The sequence below is a fragment of the Budorcas taxicolor genome, chromosome 19 (assembly GCF_023091745.1).
Source record: "Budorcas taxicolor isolate Tak-1 chromosome 19, Takin1.1, whole genome shotgun sequence".
Lineage (NCBI taxonomy): Eukaryota > Metazoa > Chordata > Mammalia > Artiodactyla > Bovidae > Budorcas > Budorcas taxicolor.
In genome coordinates, this window is record NC_068928.1 from 8307386 (window position 1) to 8330039 (window position 22654).

The 22654-nt window shown below is 53.5% G+C and overlaps 1 protein-coding gene across 4 annotated transcripts in view; it reads left to right on the forward strand.

Moving 5' to 3' along the window:
* MSI2 (musashi RNA binding protein 2) overlaps positions 1-22654 on the forward strand; it is a 409668-nt gene that overhangs the window by 341373 nt on the left and 45641 nt on the right. For all 4 annotated transcript variants that reach the window (XM_052657188.1, XM_052657186.1, XM_052657187.1 and 1 more), the window contains exon 9: positions 12696-12810. In XM_052657188.1, the coding sequence (XP_052513148.1) occupies positions 12696-12810 (115 nt within the window). The remainder of the gene's footprint in view (positions 1-12695; positions 12811-22654) is intronic.

The window sequence follows — 22654 nt, forward strand, 5'->3', positions numbered from 1 at the left end:
AGAGCATCGTGGCTGACGAGATAATGTGGGGGTTTGGGTCATAAATCGTCCATCCAGTGTCATGAGGAAGGAACCCGGGAGTGAACACGGAGTCAGCTGAGTCTGGGGCTCTCGGCAGCACACACCCCTGTGTGGTCGGAGACCAGACCGCCTGCGGATGCTCTCAGCATCCTCGCCTCCCCTCTGACTTGGGTCTTGAGGGGTTGACTGCAGGTGTGTGAGGCTCATCCACAGGGTGATGGTCTGGTCCCTCCAGTGATGTCGAATGTCCTTGTCCCCAGGTTGGGACCTACTGGGTCATTTAGAAGCACCCAGGACTTCAAAACATGTGGTCCCAGCCTGAAGTCTAGGCCCACCACTGGTTGTCCTGCGGCTGGCAAGTACCCCACCTGTACGCACGTGTTTCCTCCTCCCAAAGACGGTGACGGCCACTGCCCTCGGCCTCCTGTAGGAGATGCTGACTCAGTCCCTGACCCTGGGAGGGCTCGGCCTGCTCTGTCGTTGGGGATATAAGCTGGTCTCCTTGAAGGAATCAGCCTTCCTGAAACCCCCTTAGTAACTATAACTTTCCACTTGGCCTAAACCAGGCACCAATAAATGTTTTGTCAAGGGCCAGACAGTAAATATTTTAAGCCTCAAAGGCTGTTCGTCTCTGTCACAACGAATGACATGTAAATGATGGGCATGGCTGCTGCTGCTGCTGCTGCTAAGTCGCTTCAGTTGTGCCCGACTCTGTGCGACCCCATAGACGGCAGCCTACCAGGCTCCCCCATCCCTGGGATTCTCCAGGCAAGAACACTGGAGTGGGTTGCCATTTCCTTCTCCAATGCATGAAAGTGCAGAGTGAAAGTGAAGTCGCTCAGTTGTGTCCGACCCTCAGCGACCCCATGGCCTGCAGTCTTCCAGGCTCCTCCACCCATGGGATTTTCCAGGCAAGAGTACTGGAGTGGGTTGCCATTGCCTTCTCCGATGGGCATGGCTACGTTGAAGTAAAACCTTATTTACAAAAATAAGTGGCAGCTGGATTTGGCCTCGGACCTCAGTTTTCAACTCCTGGCCTCATCCGCTGTAGTTCAGAGCTGGTGGTCTGCTTATCTCAATGGGCCCAAGGGGAGCTTCTCAGCCAAGCGGTCACCCAGGTCCACTGCCACTGAGGCAGCATTTTACTAGTTGGGGCGGGGGCCAGCAAGCAGGTGCCAGGGTTTGGCATTGCAGCCTGTGGAAAGTAGCAGCACCTTCATTCTTAGGGGGCAGGTGTGGCGGGAAGCGTGGGGTGCTGTCCACCCAAGAGGCCTTCCCGGCGGTGGTGCCGTGAACCACTCACTGCCGACGCCCCACAGTGCGGTCACTGCCTGCTCCTGACGGCGACCTCGGGCAGGCTTCTGTGCGTCAGCTCTGTAAGACAGGCAGTGTGGCCCCTCCCATGAAGACTGCTGGAATTGGGGCTTGTGGAGGGTTTTACCAGGCCGTACACAGCACATTTTGTCATCGTGAGAGGTCTTCTCTCTGTCGTAGCAGCCATCAGCACTGTCATTATTCTTAGAATCACTACATTGAACAAAGATGTAATCCTAAGGTAAGGCGGTCCTGGCCAGATGACAGGGAAGTGGGAGGCAGGTGTGCAGACCTGAGCAGGTCCGGGACCCAAGTCTCCGGGGCAGCAGGGGGTGAGGTGGGTACTCTTGGGGGTCCTGACTGGACGGGCCACACAGCCTGCAGAGCAGAAGGGGACCCCCAGATAGGGTTTTCTAGGTCCCAGGGAAGCGGACTCAGACGTTTCCAATGACTCATCCTTTGGGGAGGTTACAAAAACCCCACTTCTAAGGTCAGAGTTTGGTGTGATCTCAAGCCTGCCTCCTCCCATTGGGGCACACTTGGGGAGTTAACCCCCAGAACAGGGGCCTCTGAGTGGGAGTGGCCAGCGGGCAAGAGAGCAGGAGAGTCCTGGGTTGGCCCCTCGGACCTGGGGCTGCAGTTCTGGGTCAGGGGATCCGCGGAGGCCCCAGGCCAGGGTGGGCGCTGACCCTGGCAGGGTGCTGCGGAGACCCAGGACGTTGCCTCCCTCCAGCTCCCCCCACCGTCAGCCTGAGGACTGAGCTCCCCTGGGAACCAGCCGCAGCATGAGGGGGAGGGAGAGGAGGGGTGGCTGGAATTAACTGGGCTTCTGTGTTCACTATCCTATTTGTAGCATCGTCCTCACTGGTAAGCTAATTTTAGCTATCCATTCTGCTTCTGTTACCATTTATAAAATGAGAATGTCAAATGCAATATTAAACAAGCAGGATGAAGGCAAAAAAAAAAAAAAAACGGCAACAGGAAACGCCAGAGAGGCACTTAATAAATGAATCTTGTGTTTACGCCGGAGAGGGAGCAGTCCTCCCCCACCCCCAGCCCCCCAGCCCATCACACATGCGCGCGCTCCCATCCGCGCACGCTGCTTGGGTACCAGCTCTGTGCACGCGAGCAGAGGGCGCTCTGTGTCGAGGGAGGTGGGGGCAGCAGGGAGGGCCGCGGTGGTTGGGTGGGAAATGTTCGTCGCTCTTTAGGCAGAAGTAATTTTTCCTGCAGGGAGGTGGCGTCCCGTTGCCTGAGATCTGGCCCCTTTGCCCTTGATGTGTCCTCTGGGGAGGTCACTGAAGGAGGCCGGGGAGCGCGGAGCAGCGTCTCGGTGCCCAGGGCCTGCGGCTTATCCATGCGCGCTGGCCCCGCCTTCCTGCACACGCCACCCATGGGTGCAGGGGAGGGCCGGCAGCCTCCGGAGGAGGCCGCTCCCTTCCTTGGACTGTGCTCACCTGCTCTGCCCGGCTTCCCAGAGCACCCACACCACACACACACACACACACACACACACACACACACACACACACACACACACACACACACACACACACACACACACACACACACACACACACACACACACACACACCGATGAGGATAAACACCCAGCTTGTAGCAGAACACACACACACACCGATGAGGATAAACACCCAGCTTGTAGCAGAACACACACACACACACACACACACACACACACACACACCGATGAGGATAAACACCCAGCTTGTAGCAGAATTGGGGCACCTGCTGGAGGCTGAGGTTGCTTTTCACTTTTTGAAATGCCCTTGCAGGTTCCCAGAAATGAAAAGAACAGCTGCTGCCGCCACCATCAGCTTTTCTCCCAAACAGTGCCGCCTGGGAGGCTGCCTTGGCGCACCTTGCTGATGAGAGCAGGAGGGCGGGCCTACCTGGCCAGCAGGTCGCGGAGGTCGGCAGTGGCCAGCCGAGGACTCCGGGCCGGGGCTGCAGGCCGGGGCGGGGGCTGGTGGTCACTTTCTCCTTCCCTCCCTGCTCAGCAGGCTTTGGGATTTTCATTTTAAGCAGAGGTGTGAGCTGGCTTTGTCGCCTTGAAGGGCTCACACCTAGGCTCCATGTGGAGGACAGTCAGGTGTGAGCCAGCGCCAGCTCCTGCAGGATTAGCCGGTTTAATTTCTCAGCTTCCTGCAGCCCTGTGGCGTAGGCACTGTTCCTCTGCTCCACAGATGAGAAAATCGAGGCACAGAGAAGTCAGACAGCTGGTTCCAGCTCAGAGCCGGCCACGGTGCAGCGACGAAGCCAGAACCCTTGGGCTCTAGGCTAGACCTCAGGACGAGGCCGCCCACCCCCAAGATCTGGGTGAGGCGGCGGCTCTGGGCAGAGTTAGAGACCAGTTCCTCTCCACTCCTTGGCCAGACGCTGAGACCCGGCGAGGGAGAGCAGCCTCCTGAAGTCATCTGTGTCCACGCCCAGCCCTGCCTGCCGGGTATGGGTTGCTGATTGCACTGGTTTATGACCACCTTCACTTCGCCGTTGCTGATTTTAATAAAGCACTGAGCAGAGGAAACAGTGGGTGAAATTAGTCCTGAAGTGCTGAGGGAATTAATTCTGGGGCCAGGAACGGGGATGGCTTTGGGGACAGAATAACTTATGAATGGGCCTCGAGGGCTAGACAGAGGGAGGCAGGAAAGGGCTGGAGGTGGGGACAAGGGTTTTGAATCAGGGGACCTAGGACTGAATCCTGGCTGTGCCATTATGTGGCTTTGTGACGTTGGACAGATCCTTCCTCGAAGCCTGTTTCCTTTTCTACTGTAACCATGGGGTGGTTGTTCAATTGCTAAGTCACATCTGACTCTGTGACCCCATGGACTGCAGAATGCCAGGCTTCCCTGTCCTTTACCATCTCCCAGAGTTTACTCAAACTCACGTGCGTTGAGTTGGTGATGCCATCCAACCATCTCATCCTCTGTCACCCCCTTCTCCTTCCGCCTTCAATCTTTCCTAGCATCAGGGTTTTCTGATGAGTCGGGGCTCTTCGCATGAGGTGGCCAAAGTATTGGAGTTTCAGTATCGGTCCTTGCAATGAATATTCAGGGTTGATTTTCCTTTAGGATGGACTGGTTACCATGGGGTGAGTCAAGCCAAATAGTAGACGCAATGGGGAGTTGATTCATGATTAGTTGAGAACAGTGAGCTTTCGCAGAGGACATCTGTGTGCCAGGCACTGTTTTATCTGTGTTAAATGTATGTAATGATATATGTTTACACAAGCACACACACATACACAAGGATGTCGTGACCATGCCTCGAATATGGGGAGTGCTCAGAACACTAAATGTTCCTTCCTCCCCGGACTGAATCCACTGGCGCGAGAGGGGAAGTCAAAATTCTGCATCCTGCGGGACTCTCCGTGCTCCTTGAGTGGCTCTGGGCCACTTAGAGCAAGCGTGCGTCCTTTGAAGGTAGATGCTTCCGCTGGCCTTCTTCGCCTCCCAGGCTGGCATTTCTATTTCAGTTTGAACAGTAACACCCACCGCCTTAAAGCCCATCGGGAGTAGGGGGTCACCTATAGGTGGGGGCCCCTTCGCCTTGCAGCAGGACAAGTCTTCCGTACCAGTGGACCGTCTGGAGGCCGTCTGCAAGGGCAGTGCCTGGTGGAGATGTCAGGCAGCGAGAAAGGGCGGCGAGTGCACGCAGACCTTCCTTCCGCTCACCGTGGCTGGTCACCCAGCTGAGGGTCCTCCTGTGTTTGCAGAGGGCAGAAGAGCTGGCTCTGGTGAGGTGGGTGCAGCAGGATGGCTAGACGCCCCGCCCCGCTGGAGTCCAGGCCTGGGTCTCCTCAGGGCAGCCACCAGGGCCTCCAGCGTGCGTGTCTACAGCCAGGCCCTCAGCCGACGGCCGCCCCGAAGCTGGGAGCAACGGCGAAGGGGGCCCATGTCTTCATCTGCCACGGCCACGCGCTCGCCAGCACATTCCATGCTCTTAAGGCTGGTTCCGGCACCAGGCCCAAGGCGGGGTGGGGGACTTGGCTCCCCTCTGAGGAGCTCACCCGGGCTTTGTCTTGCTCTGCGGGTTCCTGAAGGCCAGAGCCCCGTGAGGGCCCCCCTCCTGGCGTGTCTGGAGCAGCTTGTGACTGGCGGACACAGCGTGAGAGAGCAGCGGGTGGGGGGAGAAGGCTGAGCCAGGGACACCGTGACGGGCGCCTTGTGGGGCTTCAGGGGGCGGCTCAGCTCTCCTGCCTCACTGGAAACACGGGGGACCTGCCTGCTTGAGCTGGGACCCCAGAATGCTTATATCTGAGGGTCTTCAGCCCTTCCACTCAGAGTGGGAGGTGGTGTCCACGTGGGGCTTCAGAGGCACAGGGCCTGCCCGGAGCCCACAGAGCCCAGCTGGGGAGGGGGTGCGGCTTCTTGCCCGTGGCCAGGCATCTTTTGCGGGGAGCTCCGCAGAAGGATGGCGCCTACGGCAGAAGGATGGCGCCTACAGCAGAAGCCACCAGCCATCCCCCCCGGTGCCCAGCCACCCCGAGAGGCCCGCCCACCACTGTGGCCCTCCCCTGCCCTCCCGCCAGCCCGATGGCCCAGGTCAGTCTCTGCGCAGCCGTGGACCTTCATCCTTTGAAGTCGACCCCTCTGTCCCTGGAGGATAAGTCCTTGCTTACGTGACCGTTGTGGGGGAGGAATCGGAGCTGCAGACACTGGCCCCTTCAAGCCGCACAGAGCGCCCTTGTGCTGCGTGGCAAGCCAAGGCCGCGGGCGCGGGGCTGGGTTTCCCCAGGCTGAGACCCCGCCCTGGGGCACGTGCTGACGGGCCGTTTGTGTAGAGACGGCGAGAGGACAAACGCCGTTTCACGTCTCAGGCCTGGGCGTCCTCCTTGGGCCGCCCGTCTCTGCCAGAAGGTGCCCGGTGGGAGCTGGCCTCTGTGCGGGCTGCGGGCCCATGGGGCGCGGGCAGCCACTGAGACTGGCTGCAGGAGAGTCCCCGCTGCAGCCCCGGCACTGTCTCCAAAGTCAGTGCCAAGTCGCACCCCCCGCCGCCTGCCCATCCCCCAAGCGAGGGTGGCACAGGGCCTGCTGCCCTGGTTGGGCCAGGATACCAGGCGGGCCTGGGTTCAAACCCAGTCTCCCCACTCATGGTTCTGCAACGCCGGTGCCGCGTGTGACGTCCTGGGCCTCAGCTTCCTGCTGTGTGCTGTCCGTTCGCAGTACAGGGATCGTTGGGGCCACTGGCAGAACAGGAACATGGAAGGCAGTTGGATACAAGTACTTCGTAGATAATAAATGTCCTGAGGTTGCTAACCGCACTGTGCTCACATAAGAAAACATCTTTATGTTCAGGAAATGCAAAGTGTAATGTATGCAGCTACTCTCAGATGGTTCCGGAAAAAATTCATGGTTAGCAACAAAGAGTGTGCAAATGACAAAGCAGAAGGCATGAAGCATTCACAACAGATGACTGATAAAGGGTGTGAGAGTGAAAGTCCCTCGGTCGTGTCCAGCTCTTTGCGACCCCATGGACTATATGCAGCCCCTGGAATTCTCCAGGCCAGAATACTGGAGCGGGTAGCTGTTCCCTTCTCCAGGGAATCTTCCCAACCCAGAGATCGAACCCAGGTCTCCCGCCTTGCAGGTGGATTCTTTACCAGCTGAGCCACAAGGGAAGCCCAAGAATACTGGAGTGGGTAGCCTATCCCTTCTCCAGCGGATCTTCCCAACCCAGGAATCGAACCGGGGTCTCCTGCACTGCAGGTGGATTCTTTACCAGCTGAGCTATCAGAAAAGGTTGTGCAGTGTCCTCTGCGCTGTCCTTTTGAAATTGTTTCAAAGTAGAGCATTAGAAACAGTAGACCTCCTCGCTGCTTTGGCTCCGACGGGCAGAGGCAGAGGCACCCCGCACAGCGAGCAGCCCGCGCAGAGGGCTGGAGACCACGCATCAGGCTCGCAGGGCTCCGATTCGCCCTCTGGACGGCCGGCCGCCTTAGCTGTCCTGTTTTTGAAGACGGGCTTCCTTCTAAGCCTGTCACCGCAGGGCTGCAGAGAAGCCACACCCTCTCCTGCAAGGTGAGTTGGCCAAGCACAGCAGCATGTTTGGAACTCTAAAGCAGACTCATGAAGCTCCAGGGGTTGGCACATCGCTGGCGTCTGGATCCCGGTGTGGGCTTACTTGCTGGCTTTGCCAGCCGTGAAAGTTGAAATGGGAGACCTCATTTTCCTGGCGTGAGCAGTCGGTCACAGGTGGCCTCGGAGGCTTCCTGCGAGCGCAGACCCACCTGGAATCCCCTGCGCCACCTCCTGCCGCACCCCCAGGCGCCGTTGTCTAGCCGCCAGCTGAAGCAGCAGCAGTGCCAGCAATGGTGAGAAGCCGCGGAGGTGGGGTCTGAGCTGTTGATTTGGGGAGACCCAAGCCTTGGAGGTGTTCCTTCCTCAGACGGGACCCCCTCCCCAGGCCTGCCCAAGAGCAAGCACTTCGGGTAGGTGGTGGGAGCATTTACCGTCAACGAGGGGCTCTTACCCAGAGGGATGGCACTGAAGGAGTTGGAGAGCTGATCCCCAGGAGAACCACTCCCGTTTTGCTTCTGTTTACCCAGAGCCAGACGGGCATCTCCAGGGCTGCCCTGGGAGGGAAACTTCTGTGCCCTGCCTTGGGCCCCGTGGTGAAGGCAGCTCTCGGTGCCCACCGCCCCCAGCCAGCCCGTCGCCATGGGTCCCACCGTCCTGTGTGCTCACTATGTTCCTCTCCCACACTGGATCCAGGCTGGCCCAGTGTAACCAGTAGCAGGTGGTGGAAGTAGCCGTGACACCCAAGGCGGGGTTGTGGGAAGCTGGGCGGCTTCTGCCGTGGTCCCTTGGGGTGCTCATGGTTTTCGGACACTCTCTCTTGGGTCTCCGCCCCCATGCTGGGGAGAAGCCTGTGTGCCCCAGAGAAGCCATGGTGAACGGTGCCTGCCAAAGCAGTGTCCACTGCCCGCCGTGGGAAGGAGAAGGGCCTCTTGGCCCTCCCCTGAGGCAGGCTTTCTCTGGCTGCTGCCCCAGCCACCGTCTGACCACAACTACACGGTTGACCACAAGCAATAGCCCCGCTGGGCCCAGTTCGCACTCAGAAGCCCAGGAAGGAAGATAAATTAGTGCTCAGAGCCACCAAGTGTGGGGGGAGTTGGTCGCACGGCAGTTGGAAACTGGGACAGCCTGCGGCCAGGTGGCCACGTGCACCAAGCTGCAGAGATGCGCAGGGTTCCCCCGTTGGGCTTCTGACTTCAGTGCTCAAGCCACGTTCTCCGCTCTGCCCAGGACCCCGTGGGGAAATAGTGGTAATGGGTTGACTCAAATGTCCACCAATTCAAGAAGCTGCGGAGGCCGACAGGCCCAGAAGTGACAAGGTTGGGCAATGAGTGTTGGCCTGTGTTGGGAGAACAGCGCAGTCAGGACCTGCTCCTTTCGCAGACCGACAGACAGTGGCCAGGACTCTGCCTTATACACCTTATGTGTCTCTGCACCCCTTCCACCTGGTGCTCACTGGGCACACCGCACTCCTCAGCACTGTGGCATTAAGTGGTTGCATCTCCTTGACCCTAAGGGGCATGCAGGTTAGTCCCCGCTCTCGGAGGAACCAGGAAGTAGAGGCCGACCCTGATCCTTGACCTGAACACTCAGTCTGGTGGGAGACACGAGGCTTCGGCCAGTCTGGTGGGCGAAGGCCACAGTGGCATCCTCAGCAAGCCCCTGGCCCACTGCAAGGACACGGATCCATGATCTGTGCGCCTTTCCCCTTCTGTGTGCTCCCTCCATCCCAGACCGTCAGAGGAGGTGGGGTGGGGGTCAGGCCCCCTGGCCCTGCGGAACCCTTCGAGAAGCTCTCAGTGCCAGCTGAGCCAGGCCAGGCCCCCTGCGGTGACGGCTGCCTGTCCTGTCACTCAGGTCCCCGGGAGCCCTCACCGTTGACACGGCGGGCGGCAGGGGGTTGCCAGAACCCAGGCAGCCAGAGCTGCGAGACGAGACAGAGCAGGGCCCAGCAGAGCTGCCCGCCCCGTTCAGCGAGAGGAAGAGTAGGTGGGTTTGTTGAACATACTCCCATTACAGTCAGTTAACCTTTATGTTTCCCAAGTGAAAACTGTTTAAACCTGAAATTTCGTTGATCAGGTTGCCTGGAAACAGGCAGCAGATTTTCATAAGACAGTGCGGTAGACTGTCACCGATAGGACTATTAGGAAGCGAGCCGCTTAGCGTGTTGTTCCAGAGCCTGGTGTTGGCGTCATGTAATTATCTGTCTGCCTCTGCACAGCACACCCGTCTCCCCAGGCCTGGGCAGGCACTTCCAGATGCGGCTTCTCAGCCTGCTTCTGAGGCCCAAGGGTGAGACCTGGACTCCAGGAGCACAGCGTCAACCCTGCGCTTTGGAGAGGCATCTGAAAGACTCGATTCTCGTGAATTTTATTTCCTACAAATCACCCCACCCCGCTTGCAAGAGTAAGGCTCAAAGCAAAAAAAAGCTGGGAGAATTAAGGAATAATGGCAGCATGTACAAGGGAGGGGCTTCCCTGGTGGTCCGATGGTGAAGAATTCGCCCTCCAGTGCAGGGACGCGGGTTTGATTCTTGGTCTGGGAGCTAAGATTCCACACGCTGCAAGACAGCTAAACCCACACACCATGATGAAAGATCCTGTGTGCCGCCACTGAGACCCAGTGCCGCCAGTAAATTAATAATTTCTTTTAAAGAATTTCTTTTAATTGTTTTAATTTCTTTCAAAGAATGCACAATGGAAATAAAGCACAAACTCACTCAAGACGAATTTGGTGTGATTTGCTTTTTACTATTTTTCCCATGTGTGGTATATACACTTGCTTTTTTTCCCCTGTCACTTGCTTTTTTCCCCACCTCTTGCAGTTCAGGAGACCAACCATCCTGGTTCACCCAGGACTGAGGGTTTTCCAGTACCCGTGTGTATTCCTATCAGCCTCCTTCTCCGTCTCTGCATAGCTTTCAGTCAGCTTGGGTGAGCCAAACTCAGCCTGACTCTCCGTTCTTGGAGTGTTTGTATTTCCTTTTGAAAAAAAAATTATAATTAACACTTGTGGTGAATAGCCTCATCCCTGTGGGATAAATCCCTGTACGTAGGATTACTGGTCACAGGATGTGTGCATTTACGGCTTTTACTATTCATCAGGTTGCCCTCCAGAAAAATATTTGCCAATTTCCACCCCTATTCCCCATACTCTCAGGGACTCTGACATCAAATAATCCTTTCATTGCAGTCAGTCTGGTTGGCGAGAGATAATGTCTCATTCGGGAATCTATGCTTCTTTATTGCACTTTTGTGAGTTGCCTGTTCGTGTCCTTTACCCATCTCTCTTTGGGGATGCTCATTCCTCTTAATCTAGAAAAACTCTTTGTATTAAACGTATCAGTCATGAATGTTGACTCATTTTGTCCATCTTTTAAAAACGTGTGGTTATCACTCTTTGAAGAGCAACAGTAATACTTATTATCCAGCATCTTTGAAGAAAGAGGAGTTAATATTTTAGGTAATTAAAGCTTCCCCTAGCCTTAAGCATCAAACTATTTTTTAATTGAAGTGTTTGGAATGAGAATGTCTCTAGAATGGATAACCTGTGTAGGTCCTTTTTAAAATGAAGCACATCACGCACAATTTTAACTTTTTCTTCATCTCTCAGTTGTGCCGTGAGCAATAGTGATTGTCTGTGTGGTAGTGACCCCTCAGCAGCTGTTGATCAATGTGGGGTTTCGGCTCCTATGCCAGATGGCCCCAGATTGCCTTTTAGTGAAAGATACCCGAATCTTGTCTTTTCTGTACCACCACCAGGCTGGCGTGCTGTCCGGTTTTGGAGCTTTAAGCACCCCTGCCTTGCCCTACAACATTCCGTCTTCATCAGCAATGGGACTGATTACCTTCTAGCAGTGCTTGTTAAGTCTGCCTGTAAACTGAAAGCACATAAGCGCTGAGCAAGGGCCTAAAGAACACTAGTGAAATAACGGTGTAGGAGCTTCAGCAGGCAACAGCTTCACTTCCTTCCTGGGGTTTGCCTTACGTACCATTAAGGTTGCTAAATAAACGACTGCTGGATGTGAGCAGAATAGGATTGAGAAGTTTTGGAGGCAGAGGGGGAAACAGAAAGGAAAGATTAGCAACCACTTGAAGACATAGCTGCAAAGTAAATCCGTGTTTAATCTTATTACTTCCGTGGGAGTGTGCTGAGGCAGGTTTTAAGGAGGTGGTGGCATCACTGACCTAGAAATTTTAAAAATCCAACTTCCTAGCCCTCACCTACTGGGATATGGCTTATAAGTGGGTTTCACAAGCCTTTGGATGCTTGGTTTTCTCATGTATGAAACGAAGCTAAGACAACTTTTTTTTTTTTTAAGACAACTTTAGTTCAGTCACTCAGTCATGTCTGACTGTTTGCAAACCCCTGGACCGCAGCATACCAGGCCTCCTTGTCCATCACCAACTCTCAGAGCTTACTCAAACTCATGTCCATTGAGTCGGTGATGCCATCCAGCCATCTCATCCTCTGTCGTCCCCTTTTCCTCCCACCTTCAATCTTTCCCAGCATCAGGGTGTTTTCCAATGAGTCAGTTCTTCATATCAGGTGGCCAAACTCCAATGAGTTTCAGCTTCAACATTAGTCTTTCCAATTAATATTCAGGACTGATTTCCTTTAGGATGGACTGGTTGGATCTCCTCGCAGTCCCAGGGACTCTCAAGAGTCTTCTCCAACACCACAGTTCAAAAGCATCAATTCTTCTGTGCTTAGCTTTCTTTATAGTCCAGCTATCACATCCATACATGACCACTGGGAAAACCAAAGCCTTGACTAGACAGACCTTTGTTGGCAAAGTAATGTCTCTGCTTCTTAATACGCTGTGTAGGTTGGTCTTAACTAGCCAGTCTGTTTAGTGAGAGACAGGATCAGATGGCCTGATATGAAGAGTGACTGACCTGATAGAGCCTGAGAGAAATGTGTAAGCGTGTAAAGGGCCGCATAATCATGATGGATTATTGCTGTTGCTGTTGTTACTATTCACAGATGCACCCAGCAGCCATTGCCAGTCTCCTTACCTCTCCTGCCTTCTGCACAGGTTTCAATCTGAGCTCCAACCCACGCCTATGCCTCTTCAGCTGACGTCCTGGCCGCCCCTCCAAACCCAGTCTCATCCTTGTAGGTTTTACTTTAAAACAGGATTTGTACAAGTGGTGTGTTTTCTTTAGTATTTGTTTTGCAGGTCATTTACTCGGCGTGGCTATTTTTACAGTGAGTAAGGAGCGAGGCTAAAAATAACTTAGCTGTAACCAGATCAGTCCTGCATTTGACATTTACATGGAATTCATTTGCATCTCATTTGTTCGCCTTTCTGTTTAACAGGTAGAATGTAAGAAAGCTCAGCCGAAGGAAGTCATGTTCCCACCTGGGACGAGAGGCCGGGCCCGGGGACTGCCTTACACCATGGACGCGTTCATGCTCGGCATGGGGATGCTGGGTGAGTCTGGGCCAGGACCTGGGAACCGGGTCACCCTCCAGCTGGGCAAGCTGCTTCATCTGTCCAAGCATCAGCTTCCCCATCTATCTATGAGGATGATAATCCCTCTTGCAAGACAGTTGTGACCACCAAATTAGCAGAAATATATAGATGCCTGACTCATCGGAGATGCTTGATATTATTCTTTCCCCTTTCCATTCCCTTTTTCGAAAGGAGGAAAAGTTACTCTCTTTGCTTCAGGCTTCTCCACTCACATGGAGCTCTTAAACACCTAAGGACTCCTGGCTGACTTAAACTTATGTGGGCTGAGGCTGCATTGTCTAGAACTTGGAAGAGGAGGGGATATGGCAAGGGTGGGAGATAATCCTGTCTGTTTAAATGATTAACATTTTTCTCTTGGGATATCAAAATTTGCATTTAAATGGATGTCTTAAATAACCTGTTTTATTCTTTATTTGCAAAAAAAAAAAAAAAGATGAAAGACCAAGTGTGTTTGTTCTGACGAAAAATGATCTCTCCTGGCCTTTAGAGAAATTGAGTTGCACATTATGCCCCTTCCTTAAAGGTATCGCTGTCCGTCCTCTGTAGATAATTGAAAATCTTGCCGCTTAAATGGCATGAAAGATGGAGAAAGCAGTGGAGAGGCGTAATGGTGTGGTTCGCAACAATAATTAGAAATTTCAAGGCGAGAGAACGGTATTTTAGTGCAAGTTATTGTGTGTTGGGAAAATACTAATTAAATGGGATAAATGGTAGTTAATGGTGAAATTCCATTCAGGCACACAGCCTGTCTAGTTTTAATGGGTTTCATTTGGTTTGGCTAAGAGTCTCTCTTCTATATTGTTTGATAAGCTCTTTGTGTATTTTCAGATTTTCTGGTGTTTAAATTGCTCCTCGCTCAGTTTTAAATTTATAAAACTTTTCTTGGCTTTATAAATTCTTAAAAATAATTGTATCTATTTGTCTGTGGAAATAACAGAAGCACGTAAAGTTATTTTGTGGAACTTTAAAAAGTAGAATGAGAATTCTCAAAATGGCTGAGATGCTCATTCTTAAGTTAACTTTTTAACTTTAACAGAGTTTCAGGGAAAATTCCTATTGTAATTCTTTAAAAGTTGGCCAAATGGTTCTAACATTTATGTGGACGTTGAAACACATGACAATAAATAAGAAAAAAAATTTTTTAAGAGAAATGAGAAAAAGAGTTTGACCGTATATCAGAACATAGTATAAAACTACAATAATTAAAATAGTGTGGCATATAGGAAGGCGCCTGTTGGTAGAAAAAGTTAAAGAGCCTAAACTAAATGTATTTCTATGTACAAGTTTAATTATTATAAAGAAATGAAATTTTTTTTAAATTGGTGATAATTATTTCCTGGTTGACTACAAGACATTCATGTAGCTCTTGCTATAAAAGATAATTTTTATATGGCCTTAACCTTATGTTGTATACCAAAAGAAACCCCAAATGGATTAATTGCTTTGAATTTTAAAATCAAATCTTACAGAAGAGTTGAGCCCATTACCACCTGCTGGCTCTCAGATTCTTGAAGTTTTAAATGTTGAATATAAAGTCTCTAGGGCATCAAATGGGGAGAGTCTTGGGGTCCAGATCTTCAGGAAGTGCCCCCACCTTTCTGCCTCTCACTTAGTACCCTGTATATGCTGGGAAGAGTAAGCTGGTTTTCTTCCTGGGGAGGCAGAGGTGTGAAGAGAAGTAAACTCATTCACATCAGCTGACAAAGAGCTAAGTGTGGCTCAGTTGTGCCCTCCCCAGATGCCAAGCAAGGTCTCAGGGTTCCAGAGACCAGAGGTTTCCTAACGGGCACCCAGGCAGGGGCCTCGCTGGCTGCAGGAAGCATTCGACAGCAAGCAGTCCTGGAGGCCCTCCGCCTGCCTGGCCCAGGGCCAGCCCTGGGTGGCAGAGCTTAACAAGGCAGCTGTGGGCCCTGCCCTCACGGAGCAGAGAGAGGTGACATTCATCAGCATCACACAGGTGTGGGATTACTCGTGATAGACTCACGAGGTGCTTCACAGGCACGTGATGACGAACGGAAACGAGTCGCAGGAATCAGGGGACATCTCCCGTGCGGAGGTGACCTCTCAGCTAGGGTGCGAGGCAGGAGCAAGCCAAGGGCAGTGCAGACCGGGTAGCTGGAATGTGAGGGTCCTAGCCTGGAACCCCAAGGGCCAGCAAGCCTGCTGGTGGGCCAGGTCCAGGCAGTGTGTGTGGGGAGAGGTGACAGGCCCAGGGGCCTTGGCCGCAGCTGGTAGGGGGCAGACCCGAGTGGGTCGCGCTTCTCCGGCACAGTCCGATTAGCTCCTGCTCGCTGAGGGGTGGGAACGTGATTAATGACAGGTGTTTGCTCATCTGCCCCAACTGTGCTCTCTCGCATTCCAAACTGTGACTTCTCTGAGCTGCCGTGAAGAGGTAGTGATGGGTAGTTTCAGATGTCCTTGTGGTTGAGGCTGTTGGTTCTTGAGGCATCCTGCCCCCAGCTCACCCCATCACCCCCACCCGTGCTGCTTAAGGGCTGGCCTTCTGCCCACATGGCTGTGGTCAAGGCTCCCACCAGGGAACGCCCCACGCCCCAGCCAGGCCCCCTCGGATCTCAAAGGCTCCCTCCTCCACCACGCAGGCAGAGAGCTCTCTGAGCTGAACTGCTGGTGTGGGTCCAGCATCCACCACGGGAGGCTGTGTGGACCCTGGGGAAGGGCTCGAGACTCTGAAATCGGGGGATGTAGGCTTCTCTCCTGGTCAGTGTGTGACGTGGGGAGGGACAGCCCCGCCACCCTGCAGTTACCCCTCCATCGGGAGGTGGGAGCCCACACTTCAGGGGGTGTTGAGGATAAATGGAACCATACCATGCCTAGCCAGTGCTGCGTTGCATCAAATTCAAGTATACACATAGTGTACTATTTAGAAAGAAAGAATTTATGCTTAACCTAACCTCACTGAGAGATGATGACCACTTTCGGGATGTTAAGATGTTTGAAACAAAAGGTGTGTCTTCCAGTCAACAAAACACAGTAATATATACTCAACCTGGGAGCAATTATTAGTAACATACTGGGGAGCCCTGGGCAAATTACCATCCAAGTAGGTGCCTGACGCCCTTCCACTTGGGACCCCTTCCTGCCAGTGACCAAGAGCATCGCTCGACCTGCCTCTGTGTGTGACTGTGACCTGGCTCCTGCACCCTCATCCTTGGATCAGACCCCCAGTCAGAGGAGTTGGATTGTCTTAGAATTTCTGCCTCCCAAGGAGATCCATACACTGGACTCCAAGCCTCCTCGCCCCCGGCTCTCCTGAATCCCCCAGCTACTATGTTGAGGCTGTCCAGATGCCTGCAGAGATGGGGCGTCCTGAGAGGTCCCCACATGTGCCCCCATTCAGGAACCAGCTCAGCAGAGGTGGGAGTCAGACCAGCACCTAGGAAACAAGCCCACAGTCTACAGTCTGGTCAACCTGTTGCCCCCCACCCCCAGCCAGGCTGAGGTCTCTGCCAGGCCTTCGATGTGCTCACCAGGATCTTCCCAGGACTGCATTCCATTTCGCCTGCGGGTGCAGCTGGGCACCCCGAGCCCCTGGACTGTTGGGCGGGGAGGATGCAGTCTGCTGCACTGTGGCTGAAGCCCTTGCCTTTTCCCTCTAAAGGGATGGCATCACCGGAGTCTAATCCTTTGGCAGGATGGCCTGACCTGACCCCGTCAGTCACCTGGGTCCCCAGCTCCACGGCGCACTGGCCTCCGTATCAGCCTTAGAATCACCATCATCGCCACCACCACCCATTTGGTTAATGAGCTTGGCTCACGCAGAAACACTTAAGTTTGTTAAGGAGGTAAGGTTCCCGTGATTAAAATTTTTATTGTTGAAAGGATAGAAAATTAAGTAACACTGGTGGGGGTTTTTAGAGTTGAGACGATAAACCGCTAAAGCTTTTAAATCCATTCACTCAACAAGTATCTGCTGAGTACCTGCTAAGTGCCAGGCATTGTTCTAGATGCTGAGGAGACAGCAGAGAAGGAAGTCTCTGGTATCAGGGAGCTGACATTCTAGTGAGACAGCAGCCACCCTCATCTATAAATGACTTGGAAACCATGGAACTAATTTTTAAATGCCCTTTAAGATTTTCTCCATACTTTGGAGATCTCATCAGAGGGAGGCTGATGAGGGTATTGCTGCACGGTTATTCTTTCTTGATCTCTCTTGATGTGGCGGCCAACCTTCTTGGAAAGAAACCAAGAAACCTACAGCTGCTTTGGTTTTTGGTTTTCATAGCCTTTGACAGAATCATTGGACTAATCAGCCCAATGGGAACTCCTTGAAGAAAGTGTAGGAGAAAAGGAGTCATGGTTCCCTGCCTTTGAGACGGCCAAAACCAAAATCAAGCAACACCCCTAGGAAAGGTATTTTTGCAGCCCTCGGACTTTGTTCTCTGCCTTGCCCACCCAGTGCATTAGAATCTCTGTTTTTTCTTAAACGAAGGTAGATTCAATAAAAGCAAACATGATTATTATTGCTCTATCTGATTCCTCTTGGCCTTCTCTGCCTTGAGACACATAATCCTACCGCTTCTATCTTGACCTCGCTGGGCACACACTACATAACATGTTTGATACTAGTAGTAGAGAAATACCTCATTGCTGAGGCTTTGTAAAAAAGCTTCGGCTCACGGGCCCAGAAGTAAAGAGGCTGCACCGTTGACCGGCTGCAGAAAGCCAGGGGCATTCTCACCAACGCTGTGAAATCCTGACCCAGTGCCCCCCGACATTAAGCCCCTCAGAAATGAAAGCCAAAAAAAATTTTTATTTTTATTTTTTTGGTCTGGAAGGGGCAAGGAGCTGTAATCTGCTGGCATTCACTAATCAAAAGGAGATTGGCTGGAACATACAGCCGCATGCCTAGACTCATTTGTAATTTCAGCTGGGATTTGTCTTTCCCCAAATATCTCTTGAGGTCATACCCAAAAGGAGGTCTCCATTTGTTCAGCTGTTTTCTGGTAAACAGAGGAGACTCAAAGTTCAGCTCTTCGTTTTCCTTCTAAAGCAGCACAGTGCACAGAACTTTCCGCAATGGTGGAAAAACTCTGTATCTGCTCCACCCGAGATGGTAGCTACATGTGCCTTTGTGTATTTAAGGTGGGGCTGAAGAACTGACTTTTTTTAATATAGTTTAAATTCGATTAAGTTTTAATGGGCTAGCACAAGTCTGGAGGAGCCCCTGTGACTCCAGGTGATCATGTTGGCCCCAGTCCTTGTAGACGGTGGCCTGGGAGGGGCTCTTGGCACTGGGTATATCTCATCTGTATGCAGACCTCATGGAGCTGCCCTAGTGCCCGAGGCAACACTGTGCACACCGCCAGCAGACTGTCCCTCACTGGCGGCTCCCTGGATAAACAGCCCTTGTCTCTTTGTCTCTTTCAAGTCGGGCGCCTCAGTGGAGCAGTTTTCCGTGACTCTGAGTTAGCTGAGTCACAGAGCCGGGAAGAGAATTTGTCATGTGCCCCTCTAAAATACAGACACCTTTTAGGGTTGGAGCAAATATCTAGAGCCACAATTCTGAGAATTCTTCCAGCATCGCCCAAATGATCAGACTGGCAAATTCAAAATCTCTTGTTGGTTTCTGATTCCCCACCCCCACACACACACAATGGAAAGCCTGTCTGCACGAAAGGTGGTCATCCAGGCAGAAGATTTGGTTTTTTTCTTTGGTGACAAGAGATAATTACTGTGGGATTGATCAGGCAACCAGAGTACTGGAGCAAATAAATTGTGCAGTGGCCAGTGCGGGAGGGGCCTGGCTCCTAATGGGAGTGGTGGCTGGGTCATCTCACTGTAATGTGGCTTGACGGAGTGTCTGCATGGGGCTGCTGTAATGTGCTATTGATATGCAGCCAGCCAATTTCCCCCGTGTGGCCGGGGCTGTGAGCCGCTGGAGCAGAGCTGGGCTGCACAGCGGTAAATGAAGAGGAAAATTGAAGTAATGTTGTATTATAAATTTATGATTTCATCTGCTTGACCCAGAGGATGTTCAGCGATGGGGGGTGGAGATAAGATCCCCCACTCAGGCAGATGCCAAATTCTCATCTTTGTTGTATAGGAGACAGTTTTGACATGTCCGGGAAGATTCGGGTGAGGCCCCAGATTGGGGTGAACTTGACCATTTTTTTGTCCTTCCTGTGCCAGGGAGAAAGCAGACACAACGGCTTTGTACTGGTGACCCGAATCAGGGAGGGACGGGGTGTTCACCACCCTCCACCCCACCTACCCTGAGGGAGTCTCAGCGGCGACACATAGGCTTGTAATTTGCGTCATGTTAACACTGAAATATGTAAGACCCAGTGCTAAAGTTAGAGGCAGAGGAGTCATTTTTCACTAGGAAAACCCCTCAGCAGTGGTGATTTGGCTGTTTGCATATAAGCCATTTATCAATATTGTTGAAATAATGGTAAGAAGTCTAGTGCTGAAAGATCTGATTTGATAGCAAATGATTACTTTGGAGGAGACTTGGGCAGACCACCCTGAAATAGATACCAAGGAAGGAGCCAGTGTGTGTGTCCACTCGAGGCACCCGAGTCCCCATCTCTGTCGCCCTTTCCCCGTCGGGTGCCAGAGCTCAGCGGACTCACTGGGGTCTGCTCCTCTGTAGTCAGGGCAAAGCTGCCAGGTCACCCTGGCTGGTGTGGGCAGCCAGCTGCCAACCAGGAACCAGGTGCTGGGAGAATAAGCTCATGGGGAAAGAGCAAGCAGCAAGACCCTTTTGGGGTATAAACAGGTTTTGGTTGACTGGATGGTGAGTTGCGATGGCAGATTTGGAAAGGCTCTAGCCAAAGCAAGGGAAAGGAGCCACCAGTGGTTTCTGTTGAGAATTGGGGTCTCTGGTGAGCATTAGTGCTGCAGGGGTCCTGCAAAGGTCCCTACAGATGGCACGACTCAGTCACCCAGAGGAAAGGGGGTCACCCCCCACGGCATGGCCCGGCCAGAGGCAGGCCTGGAGAACCCGCCTCCTGATGTGCAGTCCAGTAAGCTTCTGTCCTGGCTCTTGACAGATCCTCTGGTCAAGGCAGAAGCTGTGACTCCAATAAGCAGAGAAGTGAGGAAGGGTAAGGCCCACTTCTGAACCTCCAAGGGGCTTCCCTGGTGGCTCGGCGGTAAAGAATCCACCTGTAATGTAGAAGATGCAAGTCCGATCCCTGGGTCAAGAAGATCCCCTGGAGGAGGGCACGGCAACCCACTCGGGTACTCTTGTCTGGAGAATCCCATGGACAGAGGAGCCTGGCAGGCTATAGTCCACTGGGTTGCAAAGAGTTGGAGATGACTGAAGCGACTTAGCATGCACACATGAGGCATAAGAGCACTCAGAGCAGGCAGCAGGAAGACCTGCAAACTCTAACTCATGTGGAGGCTCCCAAGCTGGAATTTCGTGAATGGTCCTGGTCTTCAGCCATCATCTACAGGGTCAGAAAATGCTTGTAACTTGTGAGAAGCCACCTTAAAGGCAGATGATACGCCCCCAGAGCCTGTGTCTAGGGTATTTACGTTGCTGTCTGGAGCCACGGGGATACATGTGGAAACCTGTCATTATCATCCTTACGGCTGGAGGGAGTGGAGACTGTCCTAAACCCGCCCGTCAGACCAGCTTTCTACCAGCGTTTTGGTGACAAAGCAACAGAAATAACTCTGACTGCTGTCAGCAGTAAAGGAGATTATTGGAAGGGGCTTGGGCAATGCACAGAACTGCCAGGAAGGCTGGGGAACAGGAAGGAACTGGGCAGCTAGGCGGTCAGCCACAGTCCAACCAAGGGACAGCCCAGGAATGACGCAGTCAAGGGGCAGCTGTTGGTGTCAGTAGACCCTGGGCTCTGTGTGCTGCTGACACCAGAACAGATTCTGAGCTGCCTTCCTTCTCTGCCCCCCTGGTCCCTGAGGCAGACTTCCACTGGCCCAGCCCAGGTTCACAGTCTATCCCAGCTGCCAGGCTCAGCAAGAGCAGGAGGGAGGCCTTTCAAGACTCAAACACAGAGAAGGGGTTTCAGGTGCCAAGCAGCCAAAACCACCACAGACGTCTGGCTCAGAGGCCAGAACACAAGTTGGGCAGGTGGTGGTGGTGGTGGTCGTCATCGACTAGGTGGGAGGGTGACCAAGGTGGTATTTTAAGAGTGTGAAGAGACTGAAATTCTACATTGAGCAGAGGGAGACGGAGAGGAGTTGCCGGCTGGAATGGGGTAGCCATGGGTGTCTGGCGTTCAGGGTTACCCCCAGCCGTCTTTGTATCCTGAATCGAGAGGCTAGGACATGGAGAAAGGCACAGTGAAGGGTGGGGAGCTGAAGTGGCATCTCCTGGGGGGCTGGTAACAGACCGAAGACCACATGAGCCCCAGAACTTGCAGTGGTTACTGCTGCACCCCAGGCACAGCCCAGCAGCGGTTTCCACAGGCACCCCTCATTTAGTCACCACCCCCGGGGTACCCACTGAGACGGGCGCCTGGAAGGACCATGCTTGCTGGGAAATGCCGGCGAGGCTTTGCGTTGATGCTTGTGGTGCACGTTTACAGCCAGGAGCTCCCCGTTCTCCCAGAGCCTTGGGAAGACGCAGTGGTGTCTCCCTGCCTGACACGGCTGGTCCCCGCGTCTCCTGGGCCCACTGTTTTTTCCAGAAGCATGGTGTCAACCCTGAGTTTGCCCCCAGACTGTAAACCCCACCCCCGTCACTTATGCTCTGTCCATGGTGCTGGCTCTGCCGCCTCAAGGAGGCATTACAAGAACTTTAATCTACTGTCAATAGCTTTAAGGTAAAGTATATTCAGGGTAAGCTCTGCAAATGTCAGCACCAGTAGCGGGCCCAGGGTCTGGGGCTAAACGCATGGCATTTACTCTGCAGGTTCAAGAAAGTGTGTGGGCTTAGGGGTCGCGGGGCAGGTCCGCGCGCTAGCAGCTCGCTCGCAGAGACAGGCAGTGGCTGGAGATGACTCCGGGGAGCTAGGGAGCGCGGTGGGGCGGGGCAGGAGAAAGTGGTCGTCGGGTGGACGTCGGCGTTTACGCGTGGCGGAGCGGAAGAGTTTGGCTTTTCTTGCGCGCCTTTGAAAACCGCGCCTGCTTGTGAGCTGAGAGGTGCGTCCGGAGCCGAGCTCGCCGACCTGAGCAGTGTGGGCAACGTGGGGAACGCGCTCGACTCGCGCCCCGCGCCCGGATCCGCCCCCTCCCCAACCCCGAGTGCCCATGGCTACGCGGGTGCTGATCATGAGCGCCTGCCTGGGACCCGTGCCCCAGCCGCCGGCCCCGCAGGACGAACCGGTGTTCGCGCAGCTCAAGCCCGCGCTGGGCGCCGCGAGCCCGGCCCGCGACGTGGCGCTCTTCCCCGGCGACGAGCTGAAGATCTGCACCACCGCCCACAGGCCCGGCCCGCGCCGCCGCCCGCAGCGGGCCCGCGGGTGCCCGCCGAGGAGCTGGTCCAGACAAGATGTGAAATGGAGAAGTACCTGACACCCCAGCTTCCTCCAGTTTCTAGAATTCCAGAACATGAAAAGTATAGGCGAGACAGTGCCTCAGTCGTAGACCAGTTCTTCACTGACAGTGAAGGGTTGCCTTACAGTATCAACGTGAACATCTTCCTTCCTGACATCACTCACCTGAGTACTGGCCTCTACAAATCCCAGAGACCCTGTGTAACACCCATCAAGACAGAACCTGTTACCATTTTCAGCCACCAGAGTGAGATGACAGCCCCTCCTCCGGCCCCAACCCAGGCCCTCCCCGAGTCACCAGCATATTCAGCTCCCACCAGACCGCAGCTCCAGAGGTGAACAACATTTTCATCAAACAAGAACTTCCTACACCA